The sequence below is a fragment of the Biomphalaria glabrata genome, chromosome 9 (genome assembly GCF_947242115.1).
Source record: "Biomphalaria glabrata chromosome 9, xgBioGlab47.1, whole genome shotgun sequence".
Lineage (NCBI taxonomy): Eukaryota > Metazoa > Mollusca > Gastropoda > Planorbidae > Biomphalaria > Biomphalaria glabrata.
This window is the reverse complement of record NC_074719.1, coordinates 6430585-6456038: the sequence shown is the minus strand read 5'-3', so window position 1 is coordinate 6456038 and position 25454 is coordinate 6430585. Positions and strand designations below refer to the sequence as shown.

At 33.2% G+C, this 25454-nt stretch overlaps 2 protein-coding genes across 4 annotated transcripts; one reads left to right on the top strand and one right to left on the bottom strand.

Annotated features, from left to right (window-relative positions):
• Positions 1–4910: 4910 nt before the first annotated feature.
• On the bottom strand, positions 4911–18068 carry LOC106059353 (polyisoprenoid diphosphate/phosphate phosphohydrolase PLPP6-like). Of its 3 annotated transcripts, none has more exons than XM_056042768.1 (3): positions 18048–18068; positions 6395–6712; positions 4911–5729 (listed from the first exon to the last, which is right to left on the bottom strand). In XM_056042768.1, exons 2-3 carry the CDS (start codon positions 6696–6698, stop codon positions 5347–5349), a joined length of 687 nt encoding a protein of 228 aa, XP_055898743.1. In that variant the 5' UTR covers positions 6699–6712; positions 18048–18068; the 3' UTR covers positions 4911–5346. The 3 variants fall into 3 exon arrangements, with proteins under 3 accessions (XP_055898743.1, XP_055898742.1, XP_055898741.1); XM_056042767.1 differs by lacking the exon at positions 18048–18068 and adding an exon at positions 12272–12397; XM_056042766.1 differs by lacking the exon at positions 18048–18068 and adding an exon at positions 12040–12201 and having other exon boundaries at positions 6395–6714.
• Positions 12445–24746, top strand: LOC106079032 (protein FAM78B-like). The gene is made up of 4 exons (XM_056042760.1): positions 12445–12674; positions 22696–22809; positions 23774–24074; positions 24255–24746. Exons 1-4 carry the CDS (start codon positions 12445–12447, stop codon positions 24519–24521), a joined length of 912 nt encoding a protein of 303 aa, XP_055898735.1. The 3' UTR covers positions 24522–24746.
• Positions 24747–25454: the final 708 nt, after the last annotated feature.

The window sequence follows — 25454 nt, the reverse complement described above, 5'->3', positions numbered from 1 at the left end:
ATAGTTAACTGCTGTTGAAGTACATTGCTGTGTTAATGTGAGCTTAACATTCTCTAAGTACCAACTTGATGTCTGATATAAATATAGTTTATATTTTCTTAATTATAAATGTGACTTTTCTTCTTCTCCATAAAAAAAAAAATAATAATTATAAGGCATAATAATATAATCATGATAATGCTAAAGGGGTTTTCATAAATCTAAATTAAAAGGCTTCTCATAATTGGACTCCACTGCCAAATTTGTGAACACTTTTTAGCCACTTTGAGTCATACGATGTGCTTAAATACCACTGTTCATTTTGAATGTTGACGATTTTTAGAATTATAACTATGGCTGAGTGACATAAATAGCGTGCCTACCAGTCAAGGGGCTGAGTTGTGTTTGCTAAGCAAGCGCCTATAGCATGGAAATCTTCTCCAAGATTCCCTACCCTCAAGTTCACATAAGAGATTGGACCACAGTGCATGCTTATCTTATATCATACAGACCTTACTTCCAAAAAGAAGATGATTATGTTCTATGTGTCATGCATGTTAACCAATGACTTAAATTCACTGGTTTTTCTGGTTGGCTCAGGCAACCCATTCCAGGCTCTAATAGCACTAGGGAAGAAGGATCATTTGTACAAATTTAACCTAAGTTATCAAACGATGAGGCGCGGTGGCTGAGTGGTAAAGCGCTTGGCTACTGAACCAGGGTCAGGGGTTCGAATCCTTGTGAAGTCTGAGATTTTTAATTTCAGGATCTTCAGGCGCCTCTGAGTCCACCCAGTTCTGATGGGTACCTGACGTTAGTTGGGGAAAAGTAAACGCGGTTGGTCGTTGTGCTGGCTACATGACACCCTCGTTGACTGTAAGCCACAGAATCAGATAACCTTTATATCATCTGCCCTATAGACCACTAGGTCTGAAAGGGGAACTTTACTTTTTTTACTATGGAATGATGAATGTGCCTTTATCTTTTTGAGTATTTACTTAGATTGATTTTGTTTTTGTATTTAAAGATTATGGTTCAGTGTTTTATGTATAATTGCAACTTTACTTTAAAGTCTTCTCTCCTGAAGGCTTTCTAAATTTAGTGACTTTACCTAAGGTGTTACTCTAGTCGACTGTGAACATTCATTTGTTATGAATCTCACTGCTCTATTTTGTGTCTGTTCCAGTTTCTTTATGTTTCCCTAATGAGTTGAGGGGTCCCAAACACAGGATGCATATTCTATTATTGGCCTAAGCAAGGTACATTTTAGTTCTATGTTCTTATTTGATTTGTTGTGCTATTCAAAAGTAGTTTAAATTTAACCCAACAGAAATAAAAGCAACAAAAAACTGTGCAGAAATCAATTGGCAAATTTAATTATGACAATAAACAGATATCAATCTGAAATTAAATAGGAGATATGACATTTGCAGTAAGAACAATTTATTAGTAGTCTTTTAATTTCTTTTTTTTTCCTTAAATTAGCTTTAAAGTTTCACAACAAACTTCAGTGTTACTAATACAAATAGAAAGAACAAATTGTAAGAGCAACAATGGTTGTGTAGAAAGAAACTATTAGGAGGATGACTTTTGATTCAACTTGCGTGGCTCACTGAAATCAAAACTAGATCACAACAAATGCTATAGAAATAATGAACGTAGAATCACTTTATACTCTAAATATTCAACACCAAGGACCATTAATAGAAACCGAAGTCAGTACTTGTATGTCCAAAGTGAGTGTTTAATTAACTCTAGACATGTCAGTCATTTGATAGAATGACGTCATTTATTAGCACTGTTTAAGGCAACTATCAATTCATACAGGTAACATAAGATGAAGGGTAAGAGTTAGGTATAGCATATTTGTCAAATATTAGCATATATGTACACAAAAAAACAATCTTTACATGTCTAAAGCCAAGCCTTCCGTGGACTTAAATTCGCAGTTTTAAAATTGAAGTCATCCAAATAGGTGGTCAAACACACATATATGTAGCAATGGAAATATAAGAAAACCAAACTCTTAGTTTACTATAGAAAGCTTTGATTGCAGTTTCTTGACTCTAAGCACACTATGACTTGCTAATGAAAAACTTGATATGAATAGCTACAGAGAGATGTAATGAGAACAAAAATTAAGAAAGTGGATTAGATCAAGACAGTCCTGTATCATTTAGCATATTTTGATATGTACACTAACAGTGGCATTATTTAATTGTGTATTTCACTACTATAAGCATGCATAGTACTAAAAGATAACTTGACAACTTTTAGAGAGTGAATGTGCAATCAAATATTGTCATCAGTTTCTAACATTATGTCTAACAGTATAATGACTAAATATCTATCACCACAACAAATTTAGAGAGTCAGTGACTTAAAAGTACATAAACAACTAGGGAGTAAATGATTATCTTATCTCATCACATTAATATTTGTATTCATAACTTTACCTAGAAAGCAAATGACTAAACATCCTATCATATTTAAAACTTTATGACAGTAAATGACTAAACATCCTAGAATATTGACAGACAGAGAGTAAAGAAATTTTATGTAAGTAATTCTTTGAACATTCTTAGCTATAGATCTTAGTGTTTAGTCAACTCGTTAAAATCTTTTGAATATAACATATGCATATTAACTTAAATAGTTCTAAGACTCATTGAAGGAAAATGAGTAAAAGTGTTTGTAAAATGTTTCGGATGTTCCTTCAGAGTTGAAGATGGTTTACTTCCTAGTCCAAACCTCCCGCAGGACGACGGGGGATGGGAACAGGCAGGGTTTGAAACCGGGACCATCAATAAATTCAAACGACAATCCAGCGCGCAAACCGCAAGACCAGGCAGTACAATCAAAAGATTATGAAATATGCTCAAATATGGAAACTGAAAACAATTGAGTAGAAAGAAGCTCTAATTACTACAACAAAAAGTAACTTAGAAAAATGAGACCAAACATAGTATTTAAGTCGTAATAAGAAAAATGGACAAAAACACAACCAAAAAAAAAAAAAAAAACAGCAATTAAAATTAAATCCTCTAACTATTGGGCACACTATTTAAAAGCTAACAGTGAAACAATTTTAAAGGGAAGGGAGATAAAAGAAGGCACATGCAAATACATAGTTTAGAAAATAAAACTGCTGCCTTTATCCCAACAAAAGAGACGTTTCTATGCATCACTGGCTGCTCAGAGCATAAATATAGTGGCAACAAGACTACAATAAATTCTAGAGGTATCATAGGGCTTTAATGTTATGCTTAGATTGCATTCTGAATTAGATTTCTACAACTGTAATTAATAGTTTGTTCATAGTAACATCACAGTAAATGAATACATTGATCAAACTCTGCAAACATACTAATACAGTGTACCAATATCATCAGAACTTTTGTGTACTAGTATAGCCAAATATGTATATATATTAAATGGTAAGTAAATTAATCTAACAGAGGAACTGTCTACATGGAAAGTACTTAAACATTTTGCTACCTCTAGTCTCGCCCAAATTCTGCAGGTTAGGGGAAGCCACTACTCTTGCTTTGTAGCACATGTGCAACCACAGGGCTGCTATCCAGAGCTTTTAAAAGAAGGATTAGAGCCTCAGAAGCCTGCTAGCAAGTGAAGTTTTATTCTAGTCACGGTTATCTCTACAAAATGTATAAATAAATTTCTTATCACACACTTGCAAGTGATGTTTTATTATAAAGATGGTTATCTCTACAAAATTTATAAATAAATTTCTTATCACACACACTGTTAGGACTGAGGTTAGGTGCCCCAAAAATCATAACTTTTAAGAGAAAAAAAAAACTGTGGTTGTTGGACCTTAAAATAAGGCCTGTAGAGCTGCTAGAATTCACACTGAATTGGAGGGTAAGGGCCATGGTGAAAAATAGGGTTGTCCTTTCAACGTGACCTCGTGAATTGAGAAAAAAATGTACCTTGAAAGTGATGATTTGACGCATACTACGCATACTCACAAAAGTCTTATGCCGGGTACTCCCAATTACCCAACAGGCTACAGTAAGACATGGAGAGAAACAAAGAAGCTCAACAATCAAGCGTGTCTAAACTTAAGTACCTGAGAAGAATTCTGGGCAACATTTATTCCGACCATCGTTGCATCGATGCGACAGGTTGACCCCATTAAACAGAAGCAAGTGAAATGTTTTGGAAATAGAGGAATTATAATTAAACAGAAGCAAGTGAAATGTTTTGGAAATAGAGGAATTATAATTAAACAGAAGCAAGTGAAATGTTTTGGAAATAGAGGAATTATAATTAAACATAAGCAAGTGAAATGTTTTGGAAATAGAGGAATTATAATTAAACAGAAGCAAGTGAAATGTTTTGGAAATAGAGGAATTATAATTAAACAGAAGCAAGTGAAATGTTTTGGAAATAGACGAATTATAATTAAACAGAAGCAAGTGAAATGTTTTGGAAATAGAGGAATTATAATTGAACAGAAGCAAGTGAAATGTTTTGGAAATAGAGGAATTATAATTAAACAGAAGCAAGTGAAATGTTTTGGAAATAGAGGAATTATAATTGAACAGAACCAAGTTGTGTGAAATGCTTTGAGAAAAGAGGACATATAATATATGTTTTGGGAATATAGGGGGGTGCAATAATCTTCCAAAATGATTTTTAAAAATCTAATAAAAAAAAAACAAGTTTTTTTCTAATTACTGAACTTAAATGAAGGTTAACATATATTATTATTATAGGCTTATTGATGAATAAATCTTTTCTACAGATATTTGATTATAAAAGTAGCATTATTTTCAAACTGTTTTGTACAGTATTCTCTCACTAAGTTTCATTTGAATGAGAATGTTTTAAAACTTATTTGAATATTAAAACTCAAGAAAATTGATAATTGAAATCTCCTGATATACTGAGAAGCTATGTATGCATTGTTAGTCACAATTACACACGTTTTCATTCCCAGTAAAGTGTTAGCTCACAAGATAAAGTCAGACTGAGGATAAGTATAAGCCACACATTAGAACATTATAGTGGTTCAATCAATCAATTGTTGTTCAAAAGAAAAGTGTATAATATAAATTAGTCTTGCATGTCACTGGGATAATTTATCACAGTTTAACACAATGGTAATCTGTATATACAAAAAAAAATCTATTCAAGACAATTATGCTTATAAATATATTAAACAGAACATTTTTTTTTTGTAAGAACTCAAATTATATTACAAATTTCCATCTTTCTGATCGCCTATAATAACTAGACAGGTTGAGCAAAAATTAATAGACCACCAAATATGACCAAAGCTACACAAATTTGATTTATGTAATTTAAAATGACATAGTCTGAAACGAATTGTTCAATAAAGTATCAGAGGTGCACATGACCAAAGTATGAGTCCAGATATGTCAGTATTGTTTCTTGGGAAACCCAGGCTTTCAAAAACATGTAATATGAAAGCAAGCCTATACAAAAACCACATACGACGTCAAATATGTGATGCCTTCCCAAAAGAATCCGTGATATGCTGACGCTCAGGGCCCAGACACAGGTCACACCAATTAACAACCGATTTGAGATGATGTGGATGCAGAGGAAAAGACCCATCATGGCTGACCGTGTAGCATGCCCTGAAGGGAATGAAAACTTGTCAACAGATGGTGCCATGAACATATCCATCACATTGTGACTTGGACGACTCCGTTGGAAAATGATCTTCAATGCCCCTACAATGACCAAGTCAAACAGAAGTGCTAAAAAAAATAAAAATAAAATACATTTAAACAAGGCTACAAAAATATTTTATGTGGAAACACAAACTAGCAATCGAGCCCCAAAACTATCAACAACCACAACAGTATCTTCGACAATACAAAAAGAAATATGAGTTGAAACAAAATTTTAAAAAAATATTTTCTAGTCTATAATTAAAATTGAGGGGGGGGGGGGGGGGGAAGAGGAGGGGGGAGAAAGAGAGAAAGGGGAGAGAGAGAAAAAAAAACAAAAAACAAATGCCACCTAGTTCTATTTCATAGTCTTCTAGGTTATACATAATATTTCCTGTTCTATTATTTGAAACACCTTTTCATAAAATGTCGCATTGACAATAATAGAGAGTCTAGAGCGCATTCTCTGTGCTGGAATTGTGTATCTTATTTTATGTAGTTCAGAATCATTGGGGATTTTCTTTTTTCTATTGAAAGTTTTGTCAATATTATTATATTAATATGCAGACTGATGACATTTTTAATACCACACAAAATACAGAGATACAAACGTATATTAATTATCTACATAGCACCACAAACTTTCTACATAGCACCATACATCTTCCTTCCTAATAAATATCAGTTTATGTGCCGTCTCTCAACTCGGACTCACAAAAGATTATTTTGTTAACAATCAAGTTTGCGCTTACCAATTAACATATTAAAAGCCACTTCAATGTCTGAAGGTTTGTGAGAACAAAAGAAAAGAACCAAAGCACCAAGTATCCAAGGCACTCCATGGCAGCTGATTTCCAAAAGCTTCATCAGGGGCCTCATACCGGCCAAGGTGGACTCCTTTGTGGCACAGACAGCCATCTGTGCACTGTACTGGCTGTCTAGCAGAAGAAACGAGTCCCACACTGAGAGACAGGCAGACTTGCAAACTTGGGTGGCTGTCTCCTCCTCCCCTGAGGCATTCTCCTCCACTTTCTGGCCAATTGGTCTCTTCCTCATCTTTGATCTACTCGCTGGAGATAGAAACAAAAACATAATTTGAAGATTGAATAAATACAAAAATATTAATCTTTTAACAAAGAGTACTTTCAAGAGCCAGAGAACTATAGTGACGGTTCTCAAAGAAAGTGGTAAAAATACTAAACTACCCCCCCTTTAACCAGTAAACAATTTATTGAATCAAGTTAACTATGTTAAAAACTACACAAAACAAGAAGGAACAAAACTAAAAGCCTCCTTGATGCAACTAGACTCTATAAAGATCTATCTATTTATGAAACAAATTGAAGTGACTTTCTTGTTACATGCCTGAGCAAAGTTTAAAGTACCAGGACTCTACATTTTTTAAAGGATCAAAAATTAAAGTTTCTGTTTTGAAAAAAAAAATCTCTAAAATACAAAAAAAAAAAAAAGGAAATACACACGAATGGCATGACATTCCTTCATTAATTAAAAATAATTAAACCCAAGCCCAAAGCACTGCAGGACATCAGGGGATTACAATAACCATCATCATCTCATCATCTGTCCCTTGACTTTCATTGTAGGGGTGCTGTGACAGTTCACATAACCAAATCCACTTTTCCCGGTCAGCAGCTGTTCTTAGCAAGATATCACTAGAGAGGCTGGTCCATTCTTTTACGCTATCCAGCAGCTTTTCTTTAGACGACCCTTTACTTCATGCTCCCTTCACTGTACCTTGAAGAATGAATTTTCATAGTGATATTTGTGATATTTTGGGTTTTTGGCACATCTGCACAATTCAGGCCATGTCTAGTCCACTTATGATAGTGAGTCATGTCTTACAATATAACCAAACCAGCTCAGCTTTCTTTTTCTTTTCCTGGTGTCTGATAGACAGCATTTTTCTGTAGCATTTGATTGGACCAGGTTTCAAATTTGGAACTATCAGGACCAGACAGACATTCCTGCTAAGGTTAGGTAAATCTACACATTGCTGAAGGGTGAAGGTTAAACAAGTTGTGAGTCTGCTCACTTGAAATGATATAAAATATAAATACTTAGACAACAGATAGAATCAAGTCAATTAATCCAACTTTTTAGAACACAATGATTTATTACAGCTACAGAAAACACATCCTTTCCTAAGTGTTACTACAAGAGGTCTCTCTCGTCCATTACTCTGTCTCTAATCTATTTCCGTTCTAACTTTTTAATGTACTATCGTGTCACTAAGAAAATACCCACCTTCTATGCATCTTACTGTTGAGTCATTACAACATATTAAAAAACAAAAACAAAATAAAACACAAATCTTTTTTAGGCCTCATTCTAACTCCACATAATTTCTAGATGAATTATTTAAGCCATGATTAAATTGTCTAGTTTTATTTGCACACATCATTTTAATCTAGACAGTAATCTGACAGCCCTAAATTGTATTGAAATTATTCAATAGACCCATATGATAATCAGATAATCTAAGCTTCTTGGTGGGTTTGAAAATGGAAGATACTTTTTACATAGAGTTCTCCTTAGCTATTATATGGATTCCTCAAAAAGCATTCCATTATTTCCTTGTTAATAAAATTTTCAAAACAGAAATATAAAGATACAAGAATTGGATGGTGGCATATTTTTTTGTTAAAAGTAGAGAAACTTACAGATACTTAGATATTTTATTAAGTGAAATATAACTGTGGAGAAATCTGGCTACAATCTAATTTTTAATAGGATTACCTTTACTGTTGCATAACATTGTTAACACAAGGATGTTTCTGAACACAGAACAAATCACTGATCTAAATGTGACTCTCACATGACAAAAAGCAAATTTATATATGTAAGTTCGGTCTTGGGTTTGTTTTCCAATTATAAAGAAGCTCGCATTAAAAGACAATTTATGAGTTCATTAATAAAACATTTATGCTGATCAGACTGGACTCTGAATAGTGACAGGCAGCTCACAATGTAGGATATTGCTGGATGGCAATGGGGTTATAAAAAAAAACAGAAATAATTCAGCCAGCTTTGAAAACTCAACTTAGTTATGAGTTGAAACAAAATTTTAAAACAATTTTTTTTAGTATATAAAATTAAAATGGGGGGGGGGGGGGGGAGAAAGGGGAGAGAGAGAGAAGGAAAAATGATTATAAACAGTAAAAAAAAAAAAATGCCACCTAGTTCTATTTCATAGTCTTCTAGGTTATACATAATATTTCCTGTTCTATTATTTGAAACACCTTTTCATAAAATGTCTCATTGACAATAATAGAGAGTCTTGAGCGCATTCTCTGTGCTGGAATTGTGTATCTTATTTTATGTAGTTCAGAATCATTGGGGATTTCACAAATAAATTTTCAACAAGATAATCATCTCTACGTTTTAGCACTATATTGTTTCAATTTGGCTTACACTCTTTAAGCAATAAAATATGGAAAAGGCGATAGTTATATAAGGAAAACCAAAATAAAAATATATGAAAACAAATAAAGAATTAGAGAGAGATTTTGAAAAAGACAACGTAAACAAAATTATTACCAATTTTGTTTTGTTTATTTCTATTTCATGTTTTTAGCTTTCTCAATACTCTATGATCCTATCATAGCGCACAATTGGTGAAAGGTGGTGTAGAGGAGTGACTGGTCAGCCCATAGACACAACAAGCCTGTCATGTAATCAGAATGCCTAGATATGCTACTTTTTTTTTTATATTGTTTATTAAGAAAATTATAACCAAAATATTTATCTTAAAAAAAAATATTGGGTAAAAATTTTAGTAGAATTCTGGCACATTTTAGGATACTTTTCATTTTTAGGAGATATCAGGATATTTTAGGAGCGCTAGGAACCATGTATCACATATCTGGATCAGTTAGGAAAATTAGTAGGAGGGTGGGGGAAAGAGATCTCTGAGTGAATGCTACTACACTTGCTTTTTAGTAACAGCATTTGTAACAAAAAAAGTTTGCGCTTCCTGTGAAAGAGTTTATAAATTTGATTTTTAAAATGGATAAAAAAAATATATTGTAACTTTTTAAAACACATTGTTAACACTCCCTAAATTCTTCTATAGATGAAGTCTAGACTCTAGAAATCAAGATCTATCTAAACTATCTTCAGCTAGATATATAGATTATAAGATCTAGATCCATCTTGATTATTTTATAATTTATATTATAAAATTATATATAAAATTATCTATTCTAATTTAGTAAATCTACATATAGATATAGATCTATATATACTATATGGAGAGCTCCCTGATTTGGAAACCACTGCGCAGTTCATCTCATGTATTGGTCTAGTCATCTGAACGCTCCAACATAACAATGAGAACAAAGAAGAAGAAGATCTATATGTATAAACTACCATATAGTCTAATTAAGCCTACTATTATTTTTCATATCCACATAATTATCTATATATATATATATATATATATATAGAGAGAGAGAGAGAGAGAGATTTATACTAGAGTCTGTATTTTATAAGATAAGATCTAGACTAGATTATACAAACATTTTTACATTAAACCATTATTTTCAAATACAATAACAAAATCTAATAAAATAATCAGAAAGAAACAAAGCTGATAAAGGCACATCCCTTGTTCCATACACTAGGACAAATTTGTACAAAAGCTCCTTCTTCCCTAGCACTATTAGAGCATGGAATGGGTTGCCTGAGCCAGGAAAACCAATGACTGGGCAGAATATAAGTCATTGATTAACATGCATGACTAGTTGCTAGTTTGACCCAGAAACATGCATAAAAGACTGTAGGACATAATCATGTTCTTTTTTGAAGAGATACATCTGTAGTTCATTCTCTCTCTCTCTCTCTCTCTCTATATATATATATATATATATATATATATATATATATATATATATATATATATATATATTATATATATTTATTAAGTTATTAATAATGGTATAGATCTCTAGGACTCTAGGTCTAGCTCTAGATGTAGATTTCTAGAATATTCTAGATCTAGATATCTATATCTAGTTTTAACCTGTGACACTGTGTTTAGTCACTAGTCATTCACTAGTGATGTCTAGATCTAGATGGCTCTACTCTATGAATGCTACTAGATCTATATTTTTTTATTAGATGACTGTCAATGATTTCACTGGATTGTGTCTAGATCTATATAGATTTATTTAATGTAGGCCAAGAGTCTAGTACTGTCTATACTAGATTTTGAATAGATACAGATAGTTAATAGATCTTTACTCTCTAGAAATTCTAGATCTAATTTAATGTAATATTAATATCATTAAATACGACATAAAAAAAATAATATGTAGATCTACTTACTACTTATCTAGAATCTAGATCTAACACTACTCTAGTCACTAGTGACATCTAGTCTAAACTCTAAATAATTATTATTGTCTCTTACACTACTTATGACTACTTACCAGTCTTAGTACTCTAAATACTCACTCTTACTTAGTTTACTTAGATTAATTTAGTGTAATTAACTTTGCCATCACCTGCTGGTATGGTAATACTTCACTGGCACAAAGACTTCTACTTCTAAAGACTAAATAGACTAATTAAAATAGCATCGAATATCACTCGAACACAGCTACCATCTCTTGTTCTGAAGAGCTTTTTCATGAAAGATGCCTTTCCAAAACACTCACGATTCTTTAAGACAACCTGCACCCATTAAACCACTGTTACATAAGATATGAACGAAGTGGTCGTAACCTTTCCATTAGGACTAAAACAGAAAGATTTTAAAACTCCATTATCCCACTTTTGGTCAGAGTATTACAAGATCATCTGTCATCATCGAGGAGTACATAGAAGTTTAATTCATATACTACCCTATAGCGCTGGTTGTGAATAATGTGAATGTGTATCATAGTATGTGTAATTGTGTTTCATGCATGTCACTCATCATGATCATGATGTGTGAATGTTGTTTGAATTTTTCATCTAGATCTAGAATCTAGATCTATATTGTTATTGTACAGTAGTTTGCTGAGGTTGTCAATTGTAGTCAAACTGAATTTCCATTTGATTGGATCAATATCAATAAAAATTATATTATCTTTAGTCACTTTAGATCTAGATCTAATTCTAAATCTGACTAAAGTCTACATTATAGAATCTAAGTGAAGACGCACTTATATTATTATTACTTATTTTATAACATTAAGTCTTAGTGTAAAGATAAAGCTTTAACTTTAATAAAGAATAAAGTGTAAAGTTCGGAAATCTAGACTCTAGATCTAATTAAAAGATAATCTACTAGATCTACTTAAAAGGTATTTTTAGATTGTATAATGATCTAGATTTAGTCTATAGATATATTAGTATATAGATCTAATCTAGAGGTCTACTACCTAATTGTCCTAATTCAATTTTGTCAAGAAGTTTCACCGAGTTAGATCTAGTTTCAGGAAGTTTACATAGCCATATTGAAATCACAGCTGTTTCCGGTGCAACAGAAAAATAAAGAATCTACTCTTAAACCGGGCATCCTATTTTATTTTTTCATCTCGGTTGTAAGACCATTTGATATTAGATTTCATTTATTTATATCTAGCGTAATAGTAAATATTATTATGTAACAATAATGTAATTACAATTCTAAAAAGATTCGCAGCATTTCTTGGGTAGCGATGGTGCTAAGATTATTATGACGTAAACAAAAAGCACATGGTAACAGAATCTCTAAGGCCTTCGTGTAAAGATTGTGGAAGTACCAAATGCTGCAATAGCTTAAAATAAAAATCACGGAGGCCTTAACTGGTTTCAGATGGATCGTTCCGTTCACTCTACGGATGGAATGGGACACGGATCCTTAGTGGTTTGGAACGGGGCCTTGAATAAGGAAAATAACAATAGTAATGAAAATATATCTACCAGTAATGACAACGTTGGGCCGGTCATCAGAATTCTCGAAATAGAGGCAAAAATAGACAAAGAACCAACTCAAATAGATGAAAGCTCATCCGCAGTTTTGAAGTACAGAACCCCTAATTTCAGGTACAGTAAGAATCGAAATATTGATAATAGATAAGAACTAGATCTAGATTCTAAATCTGTAATAGAGCCCAATGAAATGACCCAATTATTTTAACTTTAAAAATCGTTTTATTTTCTAGAGTTTCTTAGGAAGATCTGTAATCTGTATATATTATCTTGAGATCTAGATTATATAGATCTATCTAGATCTGGATCCAGCTATAATTAATTCATTAGATCTATTAAATCTATAGATTCTAAATGTTGTATTATATGTAGATTTGTACATCTAGATTAGGTACTCTCACAGGCGGCCATTTTGGATCTAAAAACCCATTTGACATCAAAACAATTTCCTGTTCAGGTTTTACAAAACTGAAATTAAGCATGTCCTAAGAAAAGACATTGCTTTATAACTAAGTGTTTTTATGACATTTTCTTATGTTTATTCTAAAGATAAGAGGTTCCTCTAACGGCTAGTGAGAAAAAAAATTTTTTTTTCTCTTACTATGTCCAAAATATTTTAATCTGAAAAATTTGAAATTTTCAATTAACAAGGAAAAAAATATAGGTCTCTGTACATCTTTAGTTTTAAACCATACACTTAGAAAATTCATTCAGCTTTCCAATGATACCAAATTTATTAAGATTAAACGAGTCAACGATATTTTAAAACTTAGCACACTTTTTTCAGGTACTAGAATTTCACTAAGGTCGGGATGACCTTTTATCATTAATATCCGTTTTTTACATAAGAAAAATAAAATTACTGTACACTAAAACATGTCAAATTGAATGAATCACTTCTTTATACCTATATCATTACTTATTAACATAAAATATAATAAATATCTGTATTCTTGGGAGTTCTTTTGGTCAGTCGATGTCGATGCTAAAATCTGTAAATCTAGGTATCTAAAATATTCTTTCAAATAAATATACTTAAATAGATCTAAATCTTAAATCTAAAGATTCTTTTTCTAATCTACACTATTGTTTTATAACTAGATAGATCTAGATCAATTTAGAAGCTTATTGTGTTGAAAACTTGACAACCAGGAGCATTGTTTCTTTTTATAGACTATTTTAAGAAAATTAGAAAAAATTTTATTTTTTCGTAATTTACTAATGATATTTTTAAATTTTAATTTCATTTTGATTTGCCACTTATAAATTAAAATTCCTCCTTTAAAACTGTACAATTTGATATATACCTTTGTATATGTATTCACAATAGTTTTTGAAATATTCACATTAAAAAAAATTTGCTTCACTTTTTTTTTTATTTCTCTATATAAAGTCCATAAGATGTCAGGACGCCTCGGACAAACTTAAAATCACAATAACTTTTGAACCAATAATGCTAGCATAATAAATTTGGTGTTGTTGGAAAGCATTTTTCATCCTCTTTCATTCTATTACACATTTGTTGGTATAGGACTAATTTAAATTTTTTGGTGCAACTACCTAATCTAGATGAATCTTTTTTTTTAATCTATTCTAGATCTAGGTCTAAATTATCTAGATATATAGATCTAGAAAGGAAACTAGATCTAGTTCTAAATTAACTGTGAAATATTTATAATGTTATTTTTACTCTACCCATATCCTTCACCCAGCCTTGTTGGTTATAACGTATTTACTCAAAAAAAAAAAAAAATATTATTATCTTTTTTTGGTCTTAATTCAGAGCCTTAACAACAACCCAAAATCTGGCCAGATGTTTAGAGTCCTAGCCAACCAAATGCTACAAAAAGTACCATTGAATGTTGATTTTAGATATAGATGTAGATATATAATCTAGGTCTAGATATAGATTAGATTATTATCATTATATTAGCTATCAGCTCTCATATATCTTTACTAGATCTAGTGGATTCTACTAATTCAAAATTGTAACTAATATTTCTTTTCTTTGTCTAGATTAGATACTAGTTGAAGTAGTTCTAGAATCTAGTCCTAGATGATAGATCAGTAATCAGTAGAATGAGTAGATCCACTAGATCTAAGTTCTAACTACTTAACTTAAGTATCTGTCAGGTCACTTATGTTTACTACTAGATAATAGTACTAGTAGATATAGATCTAGCTAGAATCTAGATCTAGAATCAAGACTAGTTGACTATGTCTATAGACACTATAGTCTATAGATTTCTACATTTCATCTATTTTATTTTACTAGATCTAGTATTATACTTTATAGATTATTCAAACATTCTATCTAATCTAGACTCTAGATCTATATAGAGAAATTTATAATATTTTAACACCAATTGGCCTAAATTCAAAGTTAGACTTTGACAGTGCATTATTTGATAATGGTTTGACATAGAAAAGAAAATGAAGTATCAAAATCTTCTTTAGTTTAAAGAGAATAAGAATGACTACTTATGTTTGTACCCCTAACCTATATTTGTTATTATATTTAAGGTCAAAGAGGCAGTGTGTCATTTAATTCAAAACAAATTTTTCACACTTTATTATTTGATTCTAAACACCAAAATTTATTCCAAACAGTCTCTATATTTTGGCATCAATAAACTCAGATTTTAATTCTATATAAATATTAACTAAATTTTAAGATCCCCAAGCATAGCCCCTCACATGAAATCATAGAGATGTTTTCAAATTATTCATAAATAGGAACACAGAAAATAAAAATCTGAACACACTTATTCTACCAAAATTAGGTCACTGGGATAGTGACTTCTACACCTACTTTCAGACTTATTTTATGCTTGCATGATTAGATTTGTGTTAAATGTTTGTGTTTATTTGTTTATTCATTTAATAAATTTCTAATTCAGATGGTCTCTTGCAGTATAGTACAGGCTAGGATGGCCATTCTTGCTTAATAGCTGAATCCTCTATATTCTCTCTATATAACTCTAGATCTAGGCATTTAACTTCATTCAATGTATCAAGCTCACTCCAAACATTTGCCCATATATTCTCTATAAAAACAACAACAACCAACAAACAAATATAATATAAGATCATTTATATTCATGTCAAAACTGGTTGTTTGGAATAAATTTTGGTAAGAAAATCGTAATTTATTACAAACACCCTAGTAATTTTTTTTTCTATGAAGTCAAACAACTTGGCTTATGAATCAAATAAATCAGCTTCAAAAACAGAATAAATGTTGGCCGGCTCATTAGAATAGACTTCATCAACCAAAAAATATAATCTTAACCCTAGGAAGTGGTAAAGTAACATAGGGAAAAAACAACAACCGGACTTACATATTCTTTTTTCTTACATAAAAAGACAGCTAAATGGAAGGAAATTGGGTCAGAATCATTGGACAAGCACATTATCAGGGCCGGTCTTAAGCCACTGCAACCTATGCGGCCGCGCTTTCATAGGCCCCGCGCTAAGAATATCTGTAATTGCATAATGATGCAAAATATACGAAAAAGTCGTGGTAATTATTTTTAAAATCTCCTGAAAGTTAGACAAAATTGTTATATGGAAAACACAAATCTTACGCGAAGAAAAAAAAAGCATTGTCAGCTTTCATATTTAAATAAAAATATTATAATAGTGCGAATTTTAACCGAAACGAAAGTTCCAATAGAATTAGAATACGTTTTTAAAACCATCAAAACCCGAAAATGAGAACATAATCACTTTTAGTGAGACAGCTGAAACAGATTCTATGAAGAATGCAAAAAGTGCCGTGGGGAATGTCGTAAGGAATGAAGGCAATAATGTAATAACTGATCAACATGTAGTTATAGATAATGAGCTAAATGTGGTCGATTCATTGAGAAATCTGGATTATCTTGCCATGTGTCTAGAAAAAATGGAAAGATCTTGTATTGACTATTTATTACAAAAGGTCCACCTGAGATTACTTTGGAGAATTTTCCGAAAAATAAGGATGGTAGACATTTCTCTTAAGTGCATTGCAAACCAAACCTGAGTAATGGTGAAAGTGTTTTGCGTCCTTGGCTGATATATTCTGTGTCAGCAGACAAGATCTATTGTTTCTACTGTCGTCTACTGGAAAAACAAAAAAAATCCTTTTTAAATGAAGGATTTGACCAGTGGCAAAGCTGTACCACAAGGCTAGCAGAGCATGAAAAAAGACGCCATGACCAGTTGCTGTGAAGCTGGAGCAAGACTAAGTAAAAAAAACAACAACAGGCATTGACAAAGTTCACCAGGAGATGCTTTATTCTGAAACTAAACGTTGGACTAGCTGCAATTGTACAATTTCTAGCGGAGCACAATTTAGCTTTCAGAGGGACCATTGAAAGACTTAAAGAGCCAATTAATGGGAACATCTTCGACGTTTTACCAATGCAGAAATTCATGATCGTTACCTGGGAAAGAAGATTCAAAACAAAACTCATTACTGTAGTAGCTGATGCTGTTGTGAATTCTATCCTTCGAGACATTAAGAATGCAGTGATATTGGATTGTACTCTAGACATAAGTCACAACGAGCAGATGTTATCGGTATCTCTCAGATAAGGGTTAATGTGAAAGAGCTTGTGGTTGTGTATGCACCTTTTAAGTTTCTTCCTGTTGTTTCTTCTTGTGACAGCAAAAAGAAGTTGGCTGGAAAAATGGATGTAGTTGCAATCTTTCCAGCCAAACGTCAAAGGAAAAGGCAGTATGATTAATCTGTGGAAAACTTCACACATCGAAAAGCTGAAGATGGCTACAGGATAAAATGCTTCAGCAGAATTGTGACCACAGCAATTTACTCCTTGCAGCTGAGATGTGAACTGTAACATCTTGTGAAAGAAGTTTCTCGCGTCTTAAACTAATCAAGAATTACTTAAGGTCAACAATTCACGAAGAGAGATTGAACTTTGTGGCAATTCTTGCTATTGAGCGTGATCTATGTAGGAAACAGAATTTCGATTATCTACTCTATGACTTCGCTACACACAAGGCTCGTAAAGTAAAGTTTATTTGATCGTGATTTTGTACTTAGTTAAGAATGTATCAAATGCAAAGACGAATTTATTTTTTAATACAAAATCTTGATTTTCACTTATTATCCTTATCCCTACCCAGATTAGGCCCCGCGCAATCCGTTTCGCATAGGGCCCCGCAATTTCTAGACCGGCCCTGCACATTATACAGCTCACTAGTTTCATATTAAATATCAAAATAATGATGTAATGGCCACAAAAAAAAAACACAAAAAAACAGCGAGTTGTACGGATTCATGTAATGTCCAGAATAAATAAAGTACTCTATATCTAGTTATAAGGTTTGTATTAGGAGTACAAAATTAGCAGAAGAAATCTTAATTAAGATCATCAGTCATATACAGATAATACAGATGTCTAAGACATAGAGATTTAGATCATTAGAAAAAATCTGATTTAGATAACTTGTCTAACTATATTACTATATAGAGTTACAGACCTGCCTACCGTTACGCAAAATGCGTATTCGTTACGCAAAATCTCCCAAAAAATGACCGCCAGTACGCAAATACGCATTTAACCCGTCGCGTTACGCATTTCGTATGCTTTTTTTTTCTCCTCTCTAGACTAGCTTACAAGCGGTCACGGAGGTCACGCTAAGCCCACCTGTGGGGAGAGGGGCGAAACAGAAAAGGTGGGGTGAACACAATGTGCCCAGATCTATACGTTGATTGGTACTTAATAGCAATTAGATATCTAGAAATGAAGAATGCGTGAGTGAGGGAGTGGCGGGCTGGTACCAGTTTGGTACCGTCAGTTAGCTGATTCACCAACGTGACTTTTTTTTTGTGTAAGTTCATGAGTAGAAATTAATTATGTTGGTCTCAACTGTTGGTGCATTCCTGATTCTCGTATTCATTTGTATAGAAAAAAAAATCGAAGAGCTATCGATTCAAAACACATTGAGTGACATTGTAGGCCTATATATCTAGTCTAGATCTAGATCTGGATTCTAGAATCTAGATAACAGGAATAGGAGTCTAGCTAGTCATTACGTTATGATTCTCTACATTACCCTACAATCTAGTTATAGTAGTATAGATCTAGTATGATTTAGAATTTAGATTGACTAGATCTAGATCGATAACATCTACTACCATCTAGTCTAGATCTAGACTAGATTCTTAGTCTTAGTATAGAATAGATCAAGTATGAAGCACTAGCGGATCCAGAACTTTGGAGTGGGGGGGGGGCGATTTTTTTCCAAACCCTAACCCTAACGCCCAGTAAACCCTAACCCTACGCATAAACGTGCATACAGCGCGCGCGCGCACACACACACACGCACACACACACGCACACACATATATATGTATATATATATATATATATATATATATATATATATATATATAAATATATATATATATATATATATATATATATATATATATATATATATATATATATATATATATATATATATAAATATGAGAATAAAAAAAGCAGCATTTCTCAACCTTCGGCGAAAACCAAAACAACTGGCGCAGCGCTATAAGGTTCTCTGGTGAAGTTCGGGGCGAAGCCCCGACGCCAAAAGCGTTTTCTTGCTTTTTTCACTGCAGAAACGCATTCTCCTGACAAGTACAGCTCATTATTCATCAATGGAGTTCGGGGCGAAGCCCCGACGCCATAAGCGTTTTCTTGCTTTTTTGACTGCAGAAACGCATTCTCCTGACAAGTACAGCTCATTATTCATCAATGGAGTTCGGGGCGAAGCCCCGACGCCATAAGCGTTTTCTTGCTTTTTTCACTGCAGAAACGCATTCTCCTGACAAGTACAGCTCATTATTCATCAATGGAGTTCGGGGCGAAGCCCCAACGCCATAAGCGTTTTCTTGCTTTTTTGAATGCAGATACGCATTCTCCTGACAAGTACAGCTCATTCTTCACAATGTAGTTCGGGGCGAAGCCCTGACGCCAAAAGCGTTTTCTTGCTTTTTTTCACTGCAGAAACGCATTCTCCTGACAAGTACAGCTCATTATTCATCAATGGAGTTCGGGGCGAAGCCCCGACGCCATAAGCGTTTTCTTGCTTTTTTGACTGCAGAAACGCATTCTCCTGACAAGTACATCTCATTATTCATCAATGGAGTTCGGGGTGAAGCCCCCACGCCATAAGCGTTTTCTTGCTTTTTTGACTGCAGATACGCATTCTCCTGACATCTACAACTCATTACCCATAAATGAAGTTCGGGGCGAAGCCCCGACGCCAAAAGCGTTTTCTTGCATTCTTCTCTGCAGAAACGTATTCTCCTGACATCTACAACTCATTACTCATAAATGTAGTTCGGGGCGAAGCCCCGACGCCAAAAGCGTTTTCTTGCATTCTTCACTGCAGAAACGCATTCTCCTGACCTAAAGCTCATTATTCATACTATTAAAAAACGACCTTTCGAATAATGTTGTACTTGAAAAATATTCTAATTTGAATTTATAGACCCATAATACATTGCAAATAAAACCGATTTGTTCCTTGAAAAGATAGGATACCCCACGTATTTAGATTTTTGCTTTGAGGATCGCCGCCGAAAAAAAACTTATTCGATAAATAGTATTCACGAAAACTCTAGCATAAATTGTGAGTTATAGTCCCAAATTTATTTAGCTAGAAAAATATCAGATTGAGTAAAGGTTGGGAAAAGGCGACTATAAATGCATTTTTTTCGGTTTAGAACTCATCTCAATCATGACTCTTATACTGAAAAATTTCGTTTGAATTCTAACTTTTCCAATGCAAAGTTTTTCTTAAAATACTTATGATAACTTCATGTGAAATTACAAAAACTCTGTCTGGAAATGGGAATGACGGTAGAGTGAAAACGATTAATCCTCGCTCCTTTACTAATTTCTGCTAAAGATTGCATTTGGCATTAAAGAATAGGTATGGGGCGACTCGATATAAGAATTTAATTTATAGTATATATAAATTATATTAGTGACAGATTTTTTTAATTTTGTAATTTCTTAACTATAATACAAAAAGAAAAAGTATTGATTTGTCCGATGGGGGAAATGCGATTGCATGTATCGCCCCTCCCACCTGGTACAACCCTTTTTCATTTAAATTTTCTAATGATACAATTTGAGATTAGAGTGTGGTACGACATATTTACAATGGGTCACATATCAATACGTAGTTTATATTATTTAGATATTCAACTAATTTTATTCACAAACTATGATTCTCCACAAAAATAGGACCGCCCCCCCCCCCAGCACTCAAAGGGCTAGAGTGGGGAGGGCAGTACATGCAATTGCCCCCCCCTCACCCCACCGAATCGGCAAAATACCAGAAAGGGAGCGACATAATATAAAATTTATATATTAATTCAACTAATTTTGTTCACAAACTATGATTTCTCAATAAAAACGGACCGCCCCCCCCCCCCACTCAAAGGGTTTAGGTGGGAAGGGCAGAAGAGGTATTCGTCCCCTCCCCCCACCAATCGGCAAACAGGGAACGACATAATATAAAGATCGGTTAAAATATCAATAACAAGTTACAAGGATATAGATATTTAATTGATTTTGTTAGCAGGCTGTGATTTCTACCAATAAATTGGACCGCCCCCCCCCCCACTCGAAATTTAAGGGGGGGGGGCGGGATTGATATTATCGCCCCCTCCCGACCCCACAAAATCGGCCAACATACTAGAGAGGGGGGCGAAATAATCTAAAAATAGGTTGAAATATAAATAATTAGTATATATTTTTAACATAAGTAATAAATTCGTATACAAATTGTGTGAATGCTATACTAAAGTTCGTCCGCCCCCCCCCTTCGGGGGGGGGGGGGGGTCGGCCGAGTGGGGGGGGGGGGCGATCGCCCCTACCGCCCCCCCCCCTGGATCCGCCAGTGGTATGAAGGTAGGCCTACGAAAGTTTGGAGTAGACCTACGTGTGTATATATAGTGGATCCACGGCATCGGTAACACTTTTTGAGCCCAGATCTAGAGTAGATTATATTCATTATATAGACACAGATCCAGATCTAGTCTAGATATCATCTCTATTGATCTAGATTTAGATTGTAGATCTAATCATGACATGTATATATATATATATATATATATATATATATATATATATATATATATATATATATATATATATATGACAAAATAGAGGATCACGTAAGTGTTACGCATTCTGGTGCCAAAACAAAATACGCATTTTGACCTTACGCATTTGGACTTTTTTTGGTAGGCAGGTCTGGAGTTAATATAGCATTTGAAAGGCAATTCATTTTCAGTATCAAATATCTTCAAATGCCATTGGCATCCCATGTCTTTCGAATTTCTGTGCTTAAAAAAAAAATATTGAAAGAGTCAAATTACTCAAACTTACACAAAGCTTTATCATTCTAGTTTTGCCGGTACGTGACGTTTTGGCGCCGCCGTTTTGGCGACGGGACGTTTTGGCGCGAGCCGTTCTGGCGACGGGACGTTTTGGCGCGAGATATCATTTGACGATAATTTAATAAGCACGTAGCTTTTTTTTAATGAACGCTTGAATTCCAGCGACTTAGGCAAATAACCATGGTGTCTATGTATACTTAACTTAAAGTATTTTGATAAACATAGTACATGTATTATATTTTTACTTATTATTAGCAAGTGTTTGGTATGTATAGCTGGAGATACCATACAGTCATTAAATAAACCAATGTTAATGTAAACAAATAATTGCATCAATTTTTAGTCTATCATCGTTTCATTTTGTTTTTAATTTTAAAGTAATATCTTAAAAACCTTTTTATTGAAAAAAAAAGTGTGACTCTAAATAAACACACATACACAAGCCAAAATGTTTATTAAAGAAAATGATGTGAAACACAAACACACATTTACATTTAGTACTTGAAAAATATGTCTTAACACAAACACTCATGCAAAACATAGATATGAATAATTCTTTAAAAGAAATAATACAATCAACGTACATAATGTATTTCGCGCCAAAACGTCCCGTCGCCAAAACGGCTCGCGCCAAAACGACCTTCGCGCCAAAACGGCGTCGCCAAAACGTCCTGCTTCGTAGTTTTGCGACTTGTTTGTCTTCACTATTTATTGACATTTGTTTAGGGCAAGTGCCACTGTGGAAATTTCACCATTTTCCGACAATGAAGCATGGAAAGTGGGCTGGATTCAAGCATGTACCGATATGACATTTCACAATACTTACGGGAAAGAGGGATAGTGAGTTCAAAGCCTGAACATTTGAAGTTCTAAACAAATTGAAATTTTGATGGCTCCAAGTTTCAGTTTATTTTTATAGTATATTTTTCCAAAAGATAAACTTTGGTTATGTGTCTTTTACTTGTTGAAATTTTGCATTTTGTTTGTTACAAATTACTTAAAAGTTTACTTAGAGCTGTAGCTCTCTGAAGGAAAAAAAATGACTTATTAGCTATCAGTAAAGGTTGTTAATCTTTTTTGCCATCTCTATACTATTGAAAGACTTGTTAAAGAGTCTGGTTACAACATACAGATATAACATTGGAAGGCTTTAAGTTCTATTGGCTTTAAGTGACATAGAGCTATTGTAAATCTTTACATTAAAATTTATTGTTTTTGATTTTTCTTTTACTCTTTCTCAGGCAGTTTGATATTATCAAATTTTTATTGGAATTTAAATAATTAAAATATATCTAATTTAATAAATATTATTATAGTATAGAATAATTTGTATAAATATGATGACAATTATAATGGTATGTACAGAGATGTCCTTATGTGAGATTTGTAGTTTTAATTTTAATGCATAGAAGTGGTCAGTGACTGAGCAGTTTGAAACATCCAGTTAAAAAAAATAGGTGTATATTTTCTTAAGTTTGAAGGCCTTGACTGATGACCTCGGTTTCTTCTCTCAATGTAAATAAAAGGTGACAGTCGTGTGAAGTTCTCTGTTCATGTTTCAGTTGGAGACTTCAGTTGTATCTCTACTTCACATATTTTGGTAAAGTAGAAGCAATGATCATTGTGTGGACAAAACAAACACCTTTATAATAAATATACCCATTTAACAAAGATTTGTAAACCTTTTTTTGGCTTAGTAAATTATAAAGAAAAAGGTCCATATAAGAACCATTATTGATTTTATATGCATTGTCTACTATTTTTTTATTTTCACTACTTATTTTGTTGGTTTCATTTTTCACAGCACAAGTTGGGAGTTTCCTGAACTTACTTCAGGGAAGCAGACAATGATATCTGATTGTGATGGTCGACATTACCCTTGGTATGGTTCCCGTAACGAGACTGTGATTTTTAAAGGGCCTTGCGATCGTTACCAAACAGCAACAGTGTATATGAACGACAACTTCCATCCACATGTGACCTGGAGGAATCCTGCTAATCGACATCAGCTGGAGCCTAATCTCACACACATCATAAGAGATCAAAGCTTTTATGTCTGGCTTGTGGCATGGAATATGGTTACAATGAAGAGCTTTGTGATGCAGGTGTGTGGTGATATACTTGTGATTGATAGGACAGACCTTTCAGTAATGATTAGGTCCTTTAGGGTTATGCTACTTTTCAACGGGACTGTTCTTATCAAAACCTACTAAATCTTTGCTGTAATTAATGTTCAATATTAGTCATTCTAATAAACCCTTAAAATCTTTTTTTTTTTATTTCAGACAATATCTTGGTGCATGCAGCTCGAGATCTCAATAGATCCACGGCGGCAACTAGGAGAGAGAGCTACTTTGATCAGCAACCCTGTGCCTCGCCAGCCTATCATCCTGGACTACAATGTGCCTATCCCCCGCTGTGCTCTGACACCGCCCTGTGCCAACTCTGCACAAATGCTGGTCTGGCACCCACGCAGAGGAAAGCCTGTGTGTGTCATTCCTCCAGTTTGGAAGAGCCAGAGCCGCAGTCCAAAGCGGGACAGCAAGTTGTGATAGAACCTGTCACATGTTGTCTTGAAGGAAAGGGTAACATTGTTCTTACATATTGTAATGGTGATACTGAGCATGAATGTCAGAATCTTTTCGGTAACTTCTTTTTTTTAGCACAAGACCTACCATTGAGCATAACAAGGCCCTATACATTTAGATGTGAAGAAATGATTAAATATGTGAACAATAGAAAAATAATATATTTAGTAAGTTGCTAAAATATAAACAGTATAATGAGAACTAGTTAAATATTTCAAAAATTGTGTACTTGTTTTTAATATGCTTGAAATATTTAGTAAGGAAATAGTTTTAAAACTGAATTGTATAAGTACTATGTTCTCTTTGTTTTGTTTTTTTTCTTCTTTTTTTCATTTGTAGTATTATTAAAAAAAAAAAAAAGATTCAATGTCAGTCCACCATCATCATTCAAAAATAATCTTGACATTTTAGAGTTTACAAGCTATAACATCTCTTTTAAATAGCAAATTGAGAATTGACATTCACTTGTATTGAGCACTATGTCTTGTCTTATGTTTAACTATATACATGTCTTTGCCATCTCAATAGTGTATAAATCTGTATTGAAAAAAAAAAAGAAAATTTATGTATTGTTAAGATCAAGGCCATTGTTAACCAGCCATTTTGTAAAAAAAAAAATGTTTGAAACCAATCGTGTGTATTTATCGAGGGTTTGTTTATTTTAAGCTATTGCACAGATTTAATTTGAGTATTTGTATGCATGTACTTTAAATTTGTATGGCCTTATCTTATATACATTCTATTCAGTTGATCTTTATTTATTACCTGCCTTTGCCTTTTGAAACGGGTTATCAACTGAATTGAGAGTTGAATTGTATTCATTTTTTACGAGGTAATTCAACTTTTATATACACATTTTTGGGCATTTTTCTGTAAGAATTTTTCTACCCGAGTATT